The sequence below is a fragment of the Perca fluviatilis genome, chromosome 18 (assembly GCF_010015445.1).
Source record: "Perca fluviatilis chromosome 18, GENO_Pfluv_1.0, whole genome shotgun sequence".
Classification (NCBI taxonomy): Eukaryota; Metazoa; Chordata; class Actinopteri; order Perciformes; family Percidae; genus Perca; species Perca fluviatilis.
Genome location: NC_053129.1, coordinates 27342603 through 27363014, shown reverse-complemented (window position 1 = coordinate 27363014; position 20412 = coordinate 27342603). Strand labels below are relative to the sequence as shown.

Below are 20412 nucleotides of genomic sequence, written 5' to 3'. Positions count from 1 at the left end.
AACACTGCCTTTTCAATTATGATTAATTAAGGAACTCTCTTTTCCATTCCAAAGTGTAATTATTGATGCACAAACTATGCACTGTATGACAATAAATCTCAAATGTATGTGGTTAAAAACAACCTTAAAACATGCACTTTCACACTTTTCAAACATTAAATTGAGGACAAAATGCAGTGATTTTAATTTAATTCTAATGTGTATGCAAATGACTGATGTCCAGTGTTAGTAATTATATCTCTAGATTTTGTTTTGGACTCTAATCCCATCTGAACGAGCCTGGGGTTGAGTGGCAATGGTGTCTTCAATGTTAATGCAATGATGCAAATGATGACAGAATGTAATGATAATTGCAAACAATAATGTGTGCTACAAGAGACATCATAGCGATTGTACTGATGTTTTTGTGATGATAATGGTGGTAATTAAGAGGATTATTATGTTCTGTGTCTGAATTTAGAGATGCTACAGAGAGCGAACAGTCCCTGAGGACTGAATCAAGGCTGTATGGAAGAGAACTAACAACTACAGAGTAGAAAACGAGAGGAGGAAGGTTTCCTATACTGCAATGAGACAAGTTTATCTTTTACACTGGAGCTAGCGAGGTCATTTAATGAGGCAGCCTTTAGTTTTCTAGTCTTGAGAGCAGGCAGATACTCCCACACACATACAGCAGACTCTCTAACCTGAGGGCTGCCAGAGAGTACAGACCTCCTTCACATTTGGCAATTCACTCTCCCCTTCATGCGAACATTGTGTTTAGACTTCACGCATCACAATGCTTGTTTCCACCCTACATGTCTTGTTAAAAGGACATTTTTCTTTGTCAAAGTTTCTCAGATTGCTGTGTGCATAGTCTATATCAATGACATCTCATTTCCGGGATTGTTCAGGTGCCGCCACAAATTCTGGCGGATTTCTTTTTCGGCCGGGTGTCCGTCACTTTCTACGTGTTAGCATTTTAAACTCTGGTGGATTTATGAGGACTATGGTTAACTGCTCCTTAGATCTCTGCAGGGTTCTGAGTTTTCTGTAGCACGACTAAAACAACTTTTGAACGAGCACGTTCCACCAAAACAAGTTCCTTCCTGAGGCTATTTTGCAGAGGCACCGTTGCTCCGTCCGGCACTTAGCGCCGTCTTGTGCTGACTGGAAGTTGGCTGAAAAATACAGTTTTGTGAAAAACAGCAAAAAAGTAACCCTGATCCCCCAAAACACCATCGAAAGCTACTTTCCAGGTGCCCTTGAGCAAGACAAAGAACCCCCAATTACTTTAGTGGTGCTATCCTCTGTGTAAGTAGGCTGCTTGTTCTGAGCAGCTTCTGGGTGGAAATGTATGAATATGGAGCTGAAAAAGGGTGCACATTCAGCTAACCTTTAGAAAAATATAACTGACAACTGGAGAAAGATTTCTTTTAAAATGTGTCTCTCTGGGAGGTGAGGCATTGCCAGCAGCGATATACAGTATAAAACAAGACATAGCTGTTTGGTTGATTGAATCAAGCTCTCCTGACAAAACTCAATCCAAAACTCCCATTAAGACCCCCCTCCTCCTCCCCTCCCCAAGCTTACCTCCAGAGTAGTTAAGACGATTTTGGTTACAGAAGAAAAGTAGGCATCCCAGAGGAACTGAGTCTGCTGGCGGAGAGCCAAGATCCTGTCACGGCCCACAGACCGGGTAATGGAGGGAACCTGGAGGAAGAGGAGAGGAAGAAAAGCCAGAGGACAAAAATGACAGTGAGATAGATTGAGTTAGATTTTATGATTTAATGTTCAGTTAGAGGATGAGAACCGGTGTGTGGAGGAAAAAAAAAAAACGTTTAAAGCCAGCAGACAGGTGGAGGAAGCATAAGTAATTTTGTGGACGTGCAGAAGAGATTAGAGGAAATTCTTTTCTTCCCTGAAGACTCTTTTACCCCCACATCTTGCTCTGTCAACTACATTATCCCCAGGGCAGTTTGGTAACTAAACCACCTGCTGTCCATCTGTAATACTCTCTTCACACCAATGGTAGATACTTCTAAGTGTCGACTAGGACGGGCCTTTAAAAACAGCTTAAATAAATGAATGCTTCAGAGCAGAACAATCTTTTTTTGTGTATGACGTACACAGCTCTATCACTCTCATCTCATCTCTATCAAGAACTCCTTCACCGACACCTTCCGGTTCCAAATGGGTTTCAAAATCCAGTTATTTAACACTTTCAATTATATAAAAGTGGATATTTGTACAATATGTTTTTACACAAATGATCCTGGAATAATAATAATTTTTGGGGCATTTTAGGCCTTTATTTGACAGGACAGATGAAGACATGAATGGGGAGAGAGAGAGAGAGAGAGAGAGGGGAATGACATGCAGCAAAGGGCCGAGGTCGGAGTCGAAACCCGCACCACTGCGTCGAGGACTAAACCTCTATATATGTGCGCCCGCTCTACCAACTGAGTTATCTGGTCGCACAACCCTGGAAATGTTGATGCTAAGAATTGTTTTCTTTTGTCAATGGGTTTGGTAAAGTTTGCATTCATACTGACGCCACATGGAGGGACAGAAGCTGCACATTTCAATAATTTATCCATTACTTCAGCTATCTATTTTGCCTCACTTCTTGCAAGTGGTGTTCAGGTGTTATAGCTGGCTCAGTTGGTGGATGGTGAGTCCTGTGCATCGTAAAAATCATCCTCACTCCTAAACTCAAATATGTGCTATGTATATAATATTATTACTGCTATTCTTTCAAGATAGCTAAGCACACTCTTTCCACAAACCCCCTGGAATGTAAAGAAGTACCCCTGGGATATGGAAATCTGTCCTTTACAGTAGGACAGTTTCTTTTAATTAAGTCATCCGTCTATTAAACGTTAGGACACACTGAATAATGCCCCCAATTTTCTGGAGCCCAGGGTGACGTTTTGAAACTTGCATTATTTGGCCGATCAACACTCAAATCCTCACGTTTTAGAAGCTGTAACCAGCTTAGTATTTTAACCAATTCATTTTCTGTCCATCAGTTCATTATTTCAGCATTACAATGGAAGCTCATGTGTCAAATCATTCCCGTTGATATTAAAACAATAACATCATAACATTGTTAAAGAACAGAAAAACTTCAAAACAAAAGTAAGATTCAAACCTTACTGAGTTTGTATCTCTGTACTTTCAACTTTCCGTACACCGCATACTGCTCCAGGAAGGTATTAATGATTGTTCATTTATTTTAAACAAACTCTGCAGACCTGTTGGGATCTTGTTCCTGGTGCACCAAAAGCAAGCCGAGGTCCCAGCTCACATCGTCACGGAGGGCTGAGCAGCTGTCTGTGCCTTGCAGCAGTCACCACCCCTCAGGGAGAGGCAGTGGAGGGATGAAATTAAGAAGGAGGAAAGACGAGGATCCTGCCAACCTGACCAGGGAGCTAAACCTCCTGATGTGCCAACGGAGACGGCGCAGGAAGCTCTTTTGATGCTCAGTCTAGAGAAAAACAAACTGCCTCCTTGATGAGGTCAGACATGACCTTAGCTGCCCCGCTCAGCTTGACAATGAAGCTGAAAAGGGAATGAGCAGCGTTGCAGCCGAAGTTCCTGAAGAGCCTCATCAGCCCTCAAGAGGTGGTGGTGGAGTGTGAGCCCAGGGCCCTTCTGGTGTTCTGGCCAAAAACAGAAATCCTCTTCTCTGAAAGTTATCGTGCCAACACGGTCAGTGTAATAGTGACTGATGGTGCTTATATCAGTTTGTTAAGAGCAACCAAAGCTTGAAACATTGGTCGCCCTCCAGGAAAATCTTTGGGGACTTTTAATCAAAGAGTCGTGAGCTGCTTGGCTTCATTCCTCATGTTGTGATCAATGGGCTTCTAATCATGTTCCACAACTTCTTAAAGCCCCATGAGGTAGCTGCCAGCATAGATGAGCCTGTCTTCGATGTTCTTAACTTTGCCGATAAAATACTTTGTACCCCTATAAACCCAACGATTTTTGTATTTCTTCTTCTTTTGCACAAGGAAACTACCACCCAACCTGTTAATTCATGATCCTCACCGTGAACTGTTTACTTTTGGCATGTGTATATTTTGAATTTGCACCTCACTGTAAACCAGTTATATTACAGTCATATTTATGACATTTACCTTCGCTTACGCAGCAGGGTTGCTGATGCAGAGGGATCTGGCAAAACATTTTCACACCATTTTAACTACTTGTTTGAACAAGATAAACGATAAATTCCCAGTTTAGTTTGGGAAATCTGAAAGCTAAAAGAGCGTTAAAATGAAGAGTCCTAGTCTGAAGACACAGAAAAGGAGGTTGTGTTGCTGTTGACGTCAGTGGGATCCGTCCACAGCAGAGCGAGCTTTAATTGTTCAGCTCTCTGAGGTAGAATATAAACAACACCAATCAAATCAGCTCAATTCTTGTCCCCTCGATTGACTCTAATAGTGTTTATGTTCCTCAGCAGGGGCATTGTGTGTGTGTCTGTGTGTGCCTGTGTTGTACATGTCTCCTCTCCACAGGGGGAATAGAAACTCTACATATTAAACAGCCACGTATTGCAGTTCTCAGTGATGTAATTGAAAATAATGAGATTCAACTATCTCAGCAGGTGTTAGAGCTCCAATGTTGTGTTGAACATTAAGTCTGTGTGTGTGTGTGTGTGTGTGTGTGTGTGTGTGTGTGTGTGTGTGTGTGTGTGTGTGTGTGTGTGTGTGTGTGTGTGTGCGTGCGTGTGTGTGTGCGTGTGTTTGTAACTGAGGAAAAATAAGAAAGAGGGCAAATATCCAACCAACCAGAAACATGTTTGTTCTTGTATTTGTATTATACTGTACATATATTGTCACCTACACCAAATAATAAAATGGTTTCTGGGTATTTTGATGCTTTTAATGATGTTTTTAATTGACTACTGTGCAATAAAGCCCAATTCCTGAGCTTGAAGGAGTCTATTCTGACACTTCCTTTGCAGAAACGGATTGAAGTCTGGCCACCTTGCCAGCTGTCTCAGTAAGGCAGGAAACAAAATAAGCAGCTTCAAGGTCTCTTCGACGTCTGGGAAGCTTTGTTTTTAAAGAAAGAGCCACACCCATTAACCTGCTCTGCACGAATAGTATCCATTAAAGCTTACAAACCACACAAGTTTACATATAAAACACCCTTTCACATCTAATGAGTCAGATTAGTTTTTGTGTTAAATATAAGACATCAGGTGTAAACATGTTAACAATTTGGCAAGTCTCAAATGTTACTTTTTTTTAATGTGCTTTAGGGGTAAAATGTTAACTTATTTTATGACCCATATGTTATATATTGTATATGCTCTTTAGTGATTTAGATCATCATTAATCTATTGAATCTTTTTTGGATTAATCCATTTATCATTGTGTCTATAAAATCACCATTTACCAGAGTCCAAGTTGGAAAATTGCTTGCTTTGTCCGTCCAACAGTCTAAAAGAGAGACATGTAATGTTTACCAATATATAAAACCAAAAGACAAATACATTTAAAAAGCTGGAGCCAGAGATTTTTTGGCATCTTTTCATTGCTTTACTAAATTTACTTAAACAATGAATCAATCATCAAATCCATCTCCCGGGCATCAGTGATATCGGTGAGATGCCTGCATTAAACGTACAATATGTAAATGCTGCCTATAGGGGTCTCTCAATCAAAACAATGTATGGTAAAGACGATGACGTTGTGAAGTTGCGAGGAATTATGGGAGTTGTTAAACACCATCGCCGATTAGGATCTGTTCACGGACGAGTTTACCCATTAAAATTAACATCAGTATTAGCGGCAGATTAGTCTCACATTGCTAGACCTATCTCCACTACGCTCTAGATTGCATTTCTTAAAAACCAATAACAATCGTCTTGGGCGGCGCTAATCTCCGGACGCGGCGACGATGGCTCGGCAAAAGGAACTTGTTTTGGTGGAACATTTGTGCCCCGCGAAAGAAAACGCCACATACTGTTAACTCAATACAGTAACGTGAGCTATTTAAATTAGCTGGATACATGGTTAAATGTAATTTACTCTTACCAGTGTATCCCAGTGTGTACTTTTGTCCACAGCGATCCTCTCATATAGGTCCCAAAATGTCCCAAATAGAGAGGAAATGCTGTAAACAAATTCTTTGTAAATCTTTACAATAATTCCCCAAAAGAATCAAGCAGGCCCGCCTTGTTACACGCTCAAAAGTTTCTTCAAAACTTGCCAGTTTTAGCATGAATCTTTGAGCTAGTTGGAAGTTTGTTGTTGTTGTCAGGCAATTATCCTGAAAATGTACTTCTGTTGATCGAGAGGGCTGACAGGGGACATATTAATTAAAGGGAGACTCTAACAGTCTCCAACACAAACACACTTTCACACCTCTGTGCTGTCCAGGTGGCTGTATAGGTCATGAAGGTGGCGCGTAGAAATAAAGCGAGTAATTAGAGAATGTAAATATCACAGGTTCTGCCCGCTGCTGTAATTAAAAGGAACAGAAGGAGAGAATTGTAGAATAATCCATCTCAGATAAAAATAGTTCCTGGCAGAGGTGTGATGGAATATCACAGCTGTCATGTCAGAATAAAATACAATTTACTAAAAGCCACATGACGGCAATCAGATTTCCCTCCCTTCTTGAACTGAGTGTCTACACATCAGTTATGTGTTGATGGATGCTTACAGTTAATTAAACACCCTGAGCTGAAATTAAAATTTTCAACCCACAAAAACAACTCCTCTTTTGATAATACTAAACTCTCCATTATTCTGTCTGGTTTTCTTGCTCAGAAACTATTGTCCCGAATCTCTATTTATCGAGTAAATGTCCATTTCTTAATAGATGTGGAGCACACATCTCTTCCTATAGATTCTAACAGCGAGTCTGGATGTATGTGCTGTACTTCTGTGTTTGAATCCGCCCAAGCTGGATCTTTGTGATTGCCCAGATGGGATTTAGAACCAGAGATGACAATTATATTTGGGGAATATGGTGGCATTTCACTACCCAGAAACTGAATTAGCCCCTGCTGAAAGGGCACCTTTTATCTTGTGATGCTATAGAGTGTGAGGAAGGTTTAAAAAATTATTAAATTATTAATAAACACAATGCTGCCTATGTATGTATGTGTACACTAAAGTACCCTCCCACCCCCTGAAAGCTACAATGTAATTCCAACACCGCCTCCATCCACCTATCTGCTGTAATTGTATAATGCAATAATAAATGTCACTCCTTTGTATATCCTTCCTGTAAGACATCCACCCTTTATCCTTCCATCCCTGCATCTTTTTTTTTTTTTACCTGTAACAGGAGTCTCTCATCTCCAATGATGGCGGCTTTTCTCCAGTCGATGACTTCAGAGAAGGGAAGCTCCCAGCCGTTACTCAGAATAACCGGGATACAAGCAGCCTGTTAGGAAAGAGAGAAGCGAGAGCGAAAGAAAATCATTCTTTTTGGGGGACCGGAGTTGAACAAATGATAGTGGACAGCAAATGATCTTTATATAACGGATGAAGGAATGGACTATAGGAGTAGTCAAACATTGTCAGAGTTCACATGAATAAAATTATAATGATTTATTGAGATGCACCTAACCTTGTGTGTGTGTACTTGTTTTAGGGAGATCTTTTGTCTACAGTGTACATTTCATCATTGCAAGTTGTATGAGAAAGAGGTTTTGTCTTCTTTATACAACCGTAGAATCCAGCACTGGTATATCTTTCTTTATAAGGCAGTGTTGCACAAGCTGCCTTCTTCTCTACTGACGCCTAAAGCTACCGGTAGCTGCAGCCTTCGGTCACACGGACAAATGATGTACGTCATTCTTCGAACCCGTACTGTGTTTGGTGAAAGTGCTTTAAAAGTTGTTGCTCAGTCATCTTGGTGCGAGCTACAAAGTCACCTTCATCTAGATTATTTTATTAGCAAGGAAGATTTTAAAAATAGAATAAAGGACTTCTTGACCACTGAATGCACATGTCCTGTTACAGAATTCTGATATTCTTAGTGTTTAATGTATTTTGTATTAAGTATGTTGTTTGCTGTTTGTTACTGTATGTTGAGACTTTGATGCTGCTGCCTTGGCCAGTCCTGGCAACAAGGAAATAATAGAATCTCTTTTACAAGGGAATCCTCCCTTGTAAAAGAGATTCTATTATTTCCTGGTTAAATGAAGGTTGAATCAAATAAAATAAAAAAAAATACAGTGTACATTTATTTTCAAATGTTTTAATTATTAGATGTTATGGTTAGTTTGCAACACATCATTTATCATGTTTCTCTGTCAGAAGTAGAGATGCACCGAACCAGGCTTTTTTATTTTTTTTATTTTTTATTTTATTTTACATAAACAGTGTAAAGATATTTCAAACATATATCTCATTATTCATATTCCAGATCCTAGGACACAGACAAAAAAATACATAATCATAAACAAACATATTAAACTAAAACAAACTAAATAACACAAAACTACAAAACACACAAATCAAACAACATAACAAATGGACTCAGATAACACTTTTATCGTAATCCCTAACATGAACTTTGGGCTTTTTGACGGAGTTCGTGTTCTGCTGAACCTTAGCATTTTTTCCCACTGAACCGAACTCTACCAAAGAGACGTAACAAGAGGCGAAACTCAATAGAACGTTCCATTGCAACAAACGCACCCAATGACCGAGCAGCAGCTCCGCCATCTTGGACTGAAAGCAACACAACGTTCTATTGAGTTTCGCCTCTTGTTACTTCTACACCAGTGGTTCTCAACCTTTTTTGTGCCAGCGCCCCCCTATCCATTATCCAGGTCCTTAACGCCCCCCATCAAATATTTTGTAGGCTAAATGCCCTGAATATTAATGATTACGCCCTAATATAGGCCTATTATTGTTGTTACTATTGTTATCAAAAATAATCAAAAAATCAAATCATTGAATGACAAACAACACATGTATTAGTTTCCCAGGTATCAAAAACGCCATGTGAATAGAAATTATATATATTTACAGGTTTTTTTTAAAAATGCAACCATTTGACATTCAAATTAAATAACAGCAGCCAATCAGAACGACTAGATATGTAACATTCAAACTATAAATAGGTATTATCAAAAGACCTGCTGCATGGTGTGAACCTCAGCACCTTTAGAAGATGACTATAATTTGAAGTGACCTTTTTTGTTTGTGAAGTGACCTTGGGTGTCATGAAATGCGCTTTAAATAAAATTTATTATTATTATTATTATTATTATTATTATTACAAACACTAACAGTAGCCAATCAGAAACAGCTAGCACTTTAACATTCAAATCTATTTTTCATTCAAATCTAAAATCGAATTGTCGAACAAGCTGGCACTTATCAAAGGGTAAAAGCAGAAGGATCACACACACACACACACACACGTATTTTGGTGATGACAAACGACTTGAAGAACGACACCTACTGCCGAATGGAAATAAGTTTACAACCTTTGAAAGTTAGTGAGAGGCGTTTTTTAATGCTTAGAAGAGTCTAGCTATGTTTGCTATCGCCTGTCTTGCGAGTAAATAGCAGAAAAAAACGTTTGGAGAAAACGCACCCCCACATCGCGCTGTGTTTTGTGGAGGTGTGAGAGTCCCGTACAGTAAACAGTGACATCACTGCCTCTATGGCTTCCATAAGAAAGTTTTAAAACACCAAATATAAGCCCTGAACTGCCCGCGAGTTTATGGAACAGCTGACTGTTTGCCAAACAACAAAGCCGATATCTCTCGCACGTCTCTTTTCTTTCTCTCTTTCTCCGTGAAATGAAGCTGCATTCAGGTACAGTAGGAAATGCTGTGTTTTTAATAAACCATCTGACGAAAAACTGTTACTGTGAAATATAAAGTCTACTTGTGCTACATTGGGGGGGTAAAGAATACAACAGGACGTCGCGGCGATTGGTTTATTCTTATCTGAACGCAGCTTCACGTAGTAGCTACAGAGCTCATTTAAGACGATACTCTGACGGCCCGTTTCCATGAAGGCAGCACGGAGCTGCACCAAACAAAGCTGACAGAAGCACAGAGAAGATACCCGTCTGGTCCAGTCGCAGTGCTGTAAACTGGCAGCTTTTAATGTTGCAGACTACTTATTTTTTAGTAGTTTAAGTGTAAACATGTATTGTTATTGTGAATCTTTGGTTTAAACTAGCTTTCAAACAAACGCCCCCCAACGGCACCTCAACGCCCCCCTTTCCAAAATATTTGCTCCAACGCCCCCCATCCTCTTCTGAACGCCCCCGTTGAGAAACACTGTTCTACACTCTTTGACGCTAGTCGACATAATGGCGGCGCCGTTGATTACGGGAAGGTGTTTACGTAGGTGGACCGTTCAATGCAGTAGGCTGTGAGGAAGTGAAAATGGAACTTGTGAGCAGAAAAAGTTGTAGTTTGGCAGTACTTTCAGTCAAAAGAAGGCGTTTTTCTCGTGGTGGCGAGGACCCTAAACAACACACAACATGGCCGCTGTTAAAACATTTGGTATGAAAAATCAGAAAGAATACGAGTTGTGCATGAAGGAATCTACAGACAGCAGCCAAAATGTAGTAACTTCAGGTACGGCAAAGGAAGGACAGTCACAGCTAAAAACTGGTGTTAACCAGACGTTGTTTAAACCTTTCTGTGGAGGCTCCACGCAGAGCTTTCGCCGTAGCCTACGTAAGTGGCCTGATGTTTATACCTGTGCGCTGGTGTGTGCGTCGATCCAGTGTGTGTGTGTGTGGGGAGTGGGTGATAGAGCGAGGGAGAAGTGAGAGAGTGACGGCGATTAGCTTCAGAGCGAGTAGCGACTCTAGAGTCATAGTGAGAGAAACAAAGTGTCTCCCCTGTTCTTTCTGACCACGGTGAGAAATCTGTAGCAGGAAAAGTTAACCCTCTCCTTGATTTCAGGTTGTTTATGGTTCGGTGTGGGATTCGGCAGAACCTTAACCAGTGGGTTCGTTATTCGGCCGAACCCCAAAAATCTGGGTTCGGTGCATCCCTAGTCAGAAGATTGTTTTGCCTCAAAGAAGAAAATAAATGTTTTCACACGTTTTTATAGCTTGAGAGCGAGGGAGAAAAATCCCAGTAACACATGAAGTCAAACCAGAAGTTTAAAGCAGAGCACTGGGAAGGATCTATTTTTCCCTCCACTGAGGGATTTATCTCATCCTCTTAGGCACTTCCTCTCTAATGAGACTCGTTCAAAGTGTTCCATACGAGAGTTTTGCAGAAACAAACGAAGTTGCCAAAAAGATTAATAAAGTGTATTTATTTATTTTCCCTGCATGCATCAATATTTAGAGGATTCATTAATGCGACTTAATCCATCAGGAGCTCTTTTCATGTCCCACAGGAGCTCTCTTTGTTGCAGGAAAGTCATTTTATGATGAGGCTCCTGGAAGTGTGCATCATTCATGGTTAATGGATAGGAGTTGATTGTGCACTCTCCCGCACTATCAAACTGTGTAATTATTAACCTGGAAAATATGCAGTTTTCTGGATAATTTATTTTGCTTTCACACATTTTATGCCTCATTCATAATCCCGTGGTGTACTTTCATTATGTTCTCAGTTTAAATTATATAACAGATATTAAATTAATGCAAATGGGAACTAGCCAAAGTTTGTTTCTTATCTATGAAAGCAGGTTTAAATAAAAATGCTTTACATTTTCAGTAGAGTTGATAGTACTGTATAAAACTATATACAATGGGCAATAAGGGAACTGTTTACACACAAGCCATATGAGCAGTCATCTGTGTTGACAAATGCATTGATTAACACCTCAAATTACCTTACCATTCATTAAGGGTTGACATACTGCTTATAAATACTAATAATATAATTCTTTCATAAAAGAAATTCAGAACGGTTAGGGTTCGGATCATAGACATAGTCTGCAGTTTTAGTCCAGGAATGTTACATGTCAAAAGTTTAATGGCCGGGCGCCTGGGTAGCTCACCTGGTAGAGCAGGCACCCACATATAGAGGTTTACTCCTCGATACAGTGGCCGCAGGTTCTACTCTGCCCTGCGGCCCTTTGCTGCATGTCATCCCCCCCTCTCTCTCTCTCTCTCCCCTTTCATGTCTTCAGCTGTCGTATATAAATAGAGGCCTAAAATGCCCCAAAATTAATCTTTATAAAAGGTTTATGGCTTCACTTTAATGCCATACTGTATGGAGGGATTTGTCTGTGTTGTCTCAAGTAGCGGAGCAGTGTCAGAGAAAAGTGGGAGGGAAAAAATTCAATATGTCTGGTATTTTCATTTAAAGTTCAAGTTCGACTGGATTCTCCATCAAGTGAAGCTGAGAGATTAAAGGAGATTCGCAAAATGCCGAGTGCATGATCAGTGACCTGTCGACGCAGATTCTCGCTGCTTTGATTAGTCTGGCTTTGTGAGATGACTTTTTCCTTTTCTTGTCTGTTTCTCACCGTCATCCTCGTACATGTCTCTTTGTTTTTCTGTCCTTTGAATGTTAATGATTACTTTTAACTTTGCACACTTCTTTTCCTCTTCTTTCTTTTTTTTCGGGTCTGATTTGCTGAAAAGGCCATTAAAATAATTGCCATGCATTTAAAATAAAAACGTTTAATTGCAAGTACTGCCAATCAATTTTTCTATTGCTTTGTGCATCTTTACTTAAATTTTTTTTCAACCTTTAATGTCAACACAAAGTTCAGCCTGTACTTGCCCGTTACTTTTAATTAAAAATAATAATTATGGTGCCAAAAAGTGCCAAGTACAGAAAGAGGTGAGTTAAGCCAATGTCTTGTTTCTTTTCTTCTTTTTCTTAAATCTGACACATTTACATCATAATGATGTTTATTAATGTACGTCGTCCCTGATAAATAAACAAATTAAGTAAGTGCAATAAAGCAGGCTGTCCTCGTTCACTGGTTGTACTTTTATCTACGATAGTAATGCACTATAATTCGTATACATCCCACGTAGTCTCGCATTGCCAGACCTTCCTCCACAGCGCTGCAGAGGAGGTTCTGGCAAGTCCACACAGCATTCCGGGATGGGAGAAAACTGTGCTCTGGTTTATTGGCATTTCTTTAAACTAATCACAATCGTCTTCGGCAGTGCTAAGTGCCGGACAAAGCCAACGTGCCTATCTGCAATCTGCGATTTTACCTAAGTGCGCCCTGTTTGTAAATAGCCCGAATCGGTTAAGTCAGTCTTTGCGAACAATTAACGCCTGGAAACAGGCGAAAACGGCTTGATAAATCTAGCCCTTAGTGTCAAAACAACACAGAGACAGATAGAGACAAGGTGCTAATGAAATATGAACACATCTGCGGTCTGGAGACGTTTCTTTTCTCTGTGGATCTGCAGAAACAAGCATTTTCCATGTCAGGGGGATGACAGATTGTCAATAGTAATAAGATCAACTCTTGCTGAAGGACGAGGAACTCTCTGATTTGTTGTGCCCAGCTGGAGCTCCACAGGCTGTCTGATAAGCCTTTACCAGTAATGACAATAACAGAGAAAGGAACTTGTTACTTTACTTTTCTGCAATACCATGTCATGTTCATCTGAAGTATTTCACCTGAGGAGGAGGTCATATTGTTGAACTCCAAACACATTTCACAAGGTGGGTTTCAAAGGTTGATTCTAATATTTTTTAGACTCTAGCAATGTGATTGTTTTTTTGGCTTGGAATATAAAAAAAATAATAAAGGTTTGAACAATTACATCCTGACAGTGTGGAGAAACTTTGCACTGAAGCAACATTTTGACCTTCAATTTAGGAGCGAAAAATAACAGAAATAAGTTAAACGAACTCCTAAAAATAAAAACATATTGCATGCATTTTTTGCTGGATATTAAAAAAAATTCTTAGGCAGTTGGTGTTGCATTTGGAAAATTTGGACTGATGACTGCCTGGCTCCAAATAGCAACTTCTTATTCATCAGATAAAGTGAAAAAACAACATAGTGCCCACTTAAAAACATACCATATGTGACATCATTAGTATGCAGTCTATCATTAAGTATAGATGACTTCTGAAAGGAAAGGCACTGTATTTTCTTTGCTTTTATAAATTGTCTTGTTGTGTTGATGCTTCTACTGTGTTGTTATGTCTGTTTTATACTTTGTTCTAATGTTTATGCTATTTTTAATGTAAAGCACTTTGGGTTTCTGTGTAATGAAAGGTGCTATATAAATTAAATCACCATTGCCATATGCTTAAAACATAATCCACTGCAGCACAGCACAACACACATGATGTACTGTTCGCATGCATGCACGCACACACACACACACACACACACACACACACAACACACCTGCAGGGCCTCTAGGAAGCGGAAGGATCCAAGACGTCGGCCCCGTGGCACCAGGCAGAAACTGGAGTTATGGAGCAGCTCCTGGTAGTCGAACCTACACAAACACAGATAAAAAAATAAATAAATCAGGTTAGACGATGAGCGAAAAAGACCTTGGCAAGAAAAAGACACTAAAAGTACAAAAGGAAAGGGGTACATTTCCCCTAGTGTACACGCTCCTCTAATGGGGTATGAGAGAACATTAAAACAGTATGTATAAGAAAAAAGAAAGACAACAAGGACAACAGAGAGAGAAAGAGAATAATCATGAAACTCAAGAGCTCGAATTCCTTCTTGTAATTTTCAGGAAAATTTCCAAGTAGCAATAAGATCTAGAGAGCTAAAGGAAAAAAAGGGCAAAGAGAAAAATGATTGTCAAACCCCGAATCTTTGTTTCCATGTTGCCATTTCCTGAGAATCCTTACAGATGTGGTTCAAATAACAATCCAAAGCAGCTTACTCCTAAATGGCTAGCAAAGACTTCTTTCAAGGACTTGATCTCTTTCATAAAATGTGTGCTTGTAGAAGGCAGAGCGGCAGCTTCAGCACATCAAAAGATACACAGCAGATAAATAATAAAATGTGCTAGAGAAAAAAGAAGTAGTCCACAGCGGTTATACAGTGTGGCAAAAAAGTATTTAGTCAGCCACCAATTGTGCAAGTTCTCCCACTTAAAAAGATGAGAGAGGCCTGTAATTTTTATCATAGGTACACTTCAACTATGAGAGACAAAATGAGAAAAAAATATCCAGAAAATCACATTGTAGGATTTTTAATGAATTAATTGGTAAATTCCTCGGTTAAATAAGTATTTGGTCACCTACAAACAAGCAAGATTTCTGGCTCTCACAGACCTGTAACTTCTTCTTTAAGAGGCTCCTCTGTCCTCCTCTGTCCTCCTTTTATTTTATTTTTTTTAAATTACAGGCCTCTCATCTTTTTAATTGGGAGAACTTGCACAATTGGTGGCTGACTAAATACTTTTTTGCCCCACTGTATAATCAAACAGCAATGGCCTTTAACACATTTCATCTGATCAAGATATGTGAAGAGAGAATCCTCCACGCAGGGGTACCTTCAGTGAAGAATTCGCTAAACTATCAATCCCACAGCATAGCATATCTTGTCCGTCTAGTGAGATCAAGTATTATACTAATATTTTACTGATTTGTTTTAGAGTGAGCTATAGCAGCCCCTCAGGGTAGGGTGAGGCAGGTATTACTGAAGGGTTAGCCAATTTTGGGTGATGGTAGCAAGACTGCAGAGCTTCGAGGAACCCGCCAAAAATCTATTTTGAGTATCAAACAATCGCTCCCTGTAGCTTGCTCCTTCGTGGAGGACAGCAGCTTGTAATCAGCTGGGATTTACAGCAGCAACAATGGATTTCAATGGTGATGGATTCATTTTCCAACGTTGTATCCCCGTCCTCTCTAATTTTTTTGAATAGGATCGGAAAGAAGAGTCACAGAACTCCAGGAATTCCGAGATGTTTGGGAAACACTCAACCCACACGATCGTTAGAGAAGTGGATTGTGCTGCAGGAGTGGTTTGAGAAGATGCTAGGGACATTTTGATAACTTTTCCTTTTTCCGTCGTAAATGCTGTGAATCGACACTATGAGCAGCTGCTGTTATCAGGAAAGAATCAAGCAACAAACTTTTCAAAAGCACCTTTCATGCCGAAAGGAGGCGAGTGTTATATACTGAAAACATAGACTGTTGGTGGAGTAAAGGAAATCACAACATACTGAATGTTGGCTGGTCAGTTAAACAGCGGGACAATCAGGTGTCCAGTCACTTGTTTGAACCATTTTAGCCACTAAGGTTAAAAACAACGCTGCTGGGCCAACCTTTAGGGTTAGTATTATAGTGCGGTCCATTTGTACTCGGAACTCGGATATCCCGAGATCAAAGTCAGAAACATGCCCTCCGACCTCGGATTTCCGAGCTCGGAACTCGGGCAACCGCAGAGTACCCTGAGCAAAAAATCCAACCTGGCTGCTCCGTGCATCAACAGCTGTGAAAGCTGTGGTAGCATACAGTTATAAGCACTTCGGTATTATTTGTATCTCACTAAATCAGTTGTACACGCAGCGTACAACTGATATTCTATCTGCGGACAATGTTGTTGCTCTGTTTGTATGTACAAAAACAACGTAATACGTTGTTATAAACTGGCATTGCTAATAATGGCTAACCTGGCTAGAGCTGATGAAAACAATAAAAATCTGACTTGTAAATGGAACGCATTCAACTCGGGTGTGACGTCATTCCCAGCTTCGGCTTCCGAGTTCCGAGGTAAATGGAACGCACTGTTACAAAGGCTAATAAAGGCTCTATATGGAAATAATGTTGGAAACACAACATTGATCTTCTTTAAATTGCCTGTACACAAGATATTTCTCTAAAGTTAAAATAAAAAAGTTCCTACACTCCTGAGCAGCCTTATAAAAACTCTCTAATGGTTGGATTGTTCCATGCTTCCCTCAAACTGGGAGTTTTTCAACTAGCAAGTCACTTCAGCCTGTCTAAAATCTGTGACTTTAAAGCTCTGGTGGCACTGTGTGTGTGTGTGTGTGTGTGTGTGTGTGTGTGTGTGTGTGTGTGTGTGTGTGTATGTGTGTATGTGTGTGCGTGTGTGTGTTGGTGTCGGTGTTTGTGTTTGTGTGTACACATGATCTCAGGGCTGGCCTGAGGAGATTTCAGATTGCAGTCTAATCTGTCAAGGGATCAACTGTCCCCAGAACCTCACCACTAGACACCTGCGTGCGTGCATGCATGCATGTGCGTGTGTGCGTGGGTATATGTGTGTGTGTGTGTGTGTGTCTGTGTTTGAAAGAGGAAGAGAGCAAAATAAGATGTCAGGTGTCCAGTTTGTCACCAAAAGACAAGGTCATTCTAAGCGCCGCAGAGAGAGAGAGAGAGAGAGAGAGAGAGAGAGAGAGAGAGAGAGAGAGAGAGACCGCCTGTCACATATAAAGATGGTTATTTGGGAATAACAACAAACAACAGTTTTACTACAATTAAATCTTTACAACACTCTCCTCTGTTGCATATGACAAAAATCCTATTCTTGTGACATTGATTCAATTCCTGCATGACTTGTTTTTTGTGACGTCGTCTTTGTCTCTTATGAAAGAGCCTGGGAACACGTCTTGTTTGATCAGCCAGGATTGGACAGTACCGAGAAAGTCGAGCTGCTTTGTCCTGAGCTGCAGCCTGGACCCTGAATCTGGAATATTGAGCACTCATGGGCGCTAGGCACATAAGTGATACGGAGCTGGAAGCTGACACGGCAGCGGTGGGATTGCCCCTAGGTATGGAGGGAGCAGACCCTGCAAGTAACCCAACAACAAGAAAACTACAAGGCCAATGAACGATGCAGAGACCTGACAGGAATTATGCATCTGGAGCCAGATACCAAAAACACAAACTTGTTAAATAGCACTTTACAAAGAAGACAAGTACATTTATTGTTGTCCACACTCATCAGTTATAATCCTCATCTGGATTGCACCAACTATTTATAAATATGTCACTAAGTTTGTGCTTAAAGTCCTTTATACGTTCTAAGTAACAGCTAGCTATAAACCAGTGATGTACTAAATGTGGTTTTAATGTTAAAACTTAAGGAAATTGTTAATGTGATGTGTAAATATGTTGCTAGGAAACAGCTCTATATATACATTATATACAGTTACAGTTCAATCAAAAGCAATTACTGATAGCTGCCAATCATTTGTAAATGTACCCATAAGGTCTGCTGCCCTGGCAATCATATCCTGTTTTTAACGGTTCGAGTCGGGGATGGTGCGTCAGAAGCTCGGGATAAAAATCCTCTACATCAGACCCTGAACTGCTCCTCAAATAAACCAACTGCTGAGCATCTTCCAAGACTCTCTAGCCCAGGATGCCACGGTTTTGTGCATTGATTGATTCTGCAGCTTCAGCTGTCACAGCAGCCTCCTCACGCCTTTGTGTCCTGGTCTGCTGTCCCAGTGGAGCCTCTCCTATGTGTAGGTGTTATCTCTCAGGGGTTCTTTCAGGTGGTTCAGGCTTCTACATCTCCAGGAAAAAAACATGCCCTTCTTCCTATTCTGGACAAGACGTGACATGGCAACAAATATCTTACACACCATTACTTATAGTGCAGGGACCAGCTTCAGGGTAGTGTACCAGGGCAGGGGCTAGAAGGGGAAATATGACACACAATCCATTGGGCTAGATTGCTGCCAATCTGACGATTGTGATTTCCATTGGATCAAAGTACTGTCACTAGGCTGCCTGTTCTGCCAATTTTCCCAGCCCTTGTCACATGACCAATTAATGTTTTCATGACAACCAGCCACAAATGTGATACCATGGAACCAGCACTGGAGACTGAGCCTACAGAAAATGTGTATTGTATTTGGATATACAACTTGTGCAAACGTTTGAAATTAATAATGAATGTGATATTTTATTTAGCAGAATTACATTGTGTTGTTCTGTCCTATCCAATATTTCTAAGAAGATTTACTATGCTGTATTCTGATAAAAAATGTAAAAGATGTACTTAACAGTATGTGAATGATACAAGCCTGTAGACATTAAGTATGTGGCCCACTTAAAAAAGATAAACAAGATGAGGGTTTAAAAAGGTTAGGGTTATATAATTTTCGTATTTATATAATTTTTTCATCTGCATTTCAATTAAACCTCTGTATACTATTTATATAACTTCACTATTTCGCTCTCCACCCACTCTGCACACTCTGTTTGGAATGGAAAAGGTCAATGATAAAGGTTGAATGTGAGCACAGCTCCTCGCCACTGTTCTGGGCTTGTTATACTGGGAGTAGATCCCATTAGAAACTGGGACATCCCAGCATGTCTAAGATGCAATCCCAAGATATTGAAAGGAGCTGGAGAAACTTGCTGAAGAAACATGAATATAGGCTGCTGTGCATGGTGTGTTGCCACCATGACCCAGATAACAGTACCAAAATACTCCTAACCATTTGACAACAGTGCCCAGATAAACCTTTGTGAATGGATTGCTTTAGGCATCAAAATTAATCAGATGAATAAACCAACCAGAAAGAGATAAAAGAGGGTGGACAGGAGAGGCAAGCATTAAATGAATAGGACACAATGCAGTTTGAGTCATGAGGTGCATCTCCCTTAAATTGCATCCAAGTTTCCTCCGCTTGCTTGCCTTCCTCACGTATTAATCCGTCTCACAGACGAAACATGTGATAGACAGAGGAAATCATGGGAGGAGAGAGGAAACAAGGAAATGTTTTTTTAGAGGGGTGACCCCTATTTTCCACCGGGCGCGTTTGCACTGCGTTCTGGAGGCGCTGCGGCCCCCACGAGCAATCGCAGCCATTCAAGTCAATGCTTGATATTCCACCATACGCGTCACGGCGCGTCCCAGAAGCGTGCGTGAAGCGGCTCTCCGCTCCCAGGAATAAGAGCTTTGAGTTTGGCCTTCACGAAGGAGGGCCAGTACGACTTCCGGTTCAACCGGAGAGAGATGAGCTATAAATAATGGAACTGCGATGCACCTTTAGTCAGACATTGGACCCTCACTCCTCTCACTGGCTGGCTGATCCTCTCATTTTCTCAATTCATTAATCTGTCATCATGCTTCACCTCAGCCACCTGCTTCAGTGCTGGCAGTGAATGAATTAGAGTGTGCCTCACCTCCCTTTTCTTACACCTGAGTGCATTCCTTGTATGTGTTTCTTCAAGCACATGTGAGTGAGTGTATGTGTGTGTGTGTGTGTCTAAGTTGTGTGTGTGTGTGTGTTTGTTTAATTATGTAAAGTATTATATGTCAGTATTGCATGTGTGAGGAAAAGTGTGTGATCCCTTTTGTGTGTCAAAATAAATGTGTACAGTATGTATATGAATGTACAGGAGTGTTGTTGCATATTTTGTTGCATAATCAGCCTGGTATCTGCACTTCCCCTCCACTTCTCTCTTACAATTAACTGAGCTGTGGTCGTCGCATCAGGACCACGTTTACTTTAAACTGTTCTGATCAGTATCTGATTGCAGTAGGAAGCTCAACAACATTTGTGTGCATAGGGACTACAAATCTGTGTAAC

At 40.5% G+C, this 20412-nt stretch overlaps 1 protein-coding gene across 1 annotated transcript in view; it reads right to left on the bottom strand.

Annotated features, from left to right (window-relative positions):
* LOC120547023 (exostosin-1) overlaps nt 1–20412 on the bottom strand; it is a 334390-nt gene that overhangs the window by 44345 nt on the left and 269633 nt on the right. Inside the window, exons 3-5 of the mRNA XM_039782373.1 lie at nt 14280–14373; nt 7282–7389; nt 1573–1692 (exon numbers count right to left, since the gene is read on the bottom strand). Of these exons, the coding sequence (XP_039638307.1) occupies nt 1573–1692; nt 7282–7389; nt 14280–14373 (322 nt within the window). The remainder of the gene's footprint in view (nt 1–1572; nt 1693–7281; nt 7390–14279; nt 14374–20412) is intronic.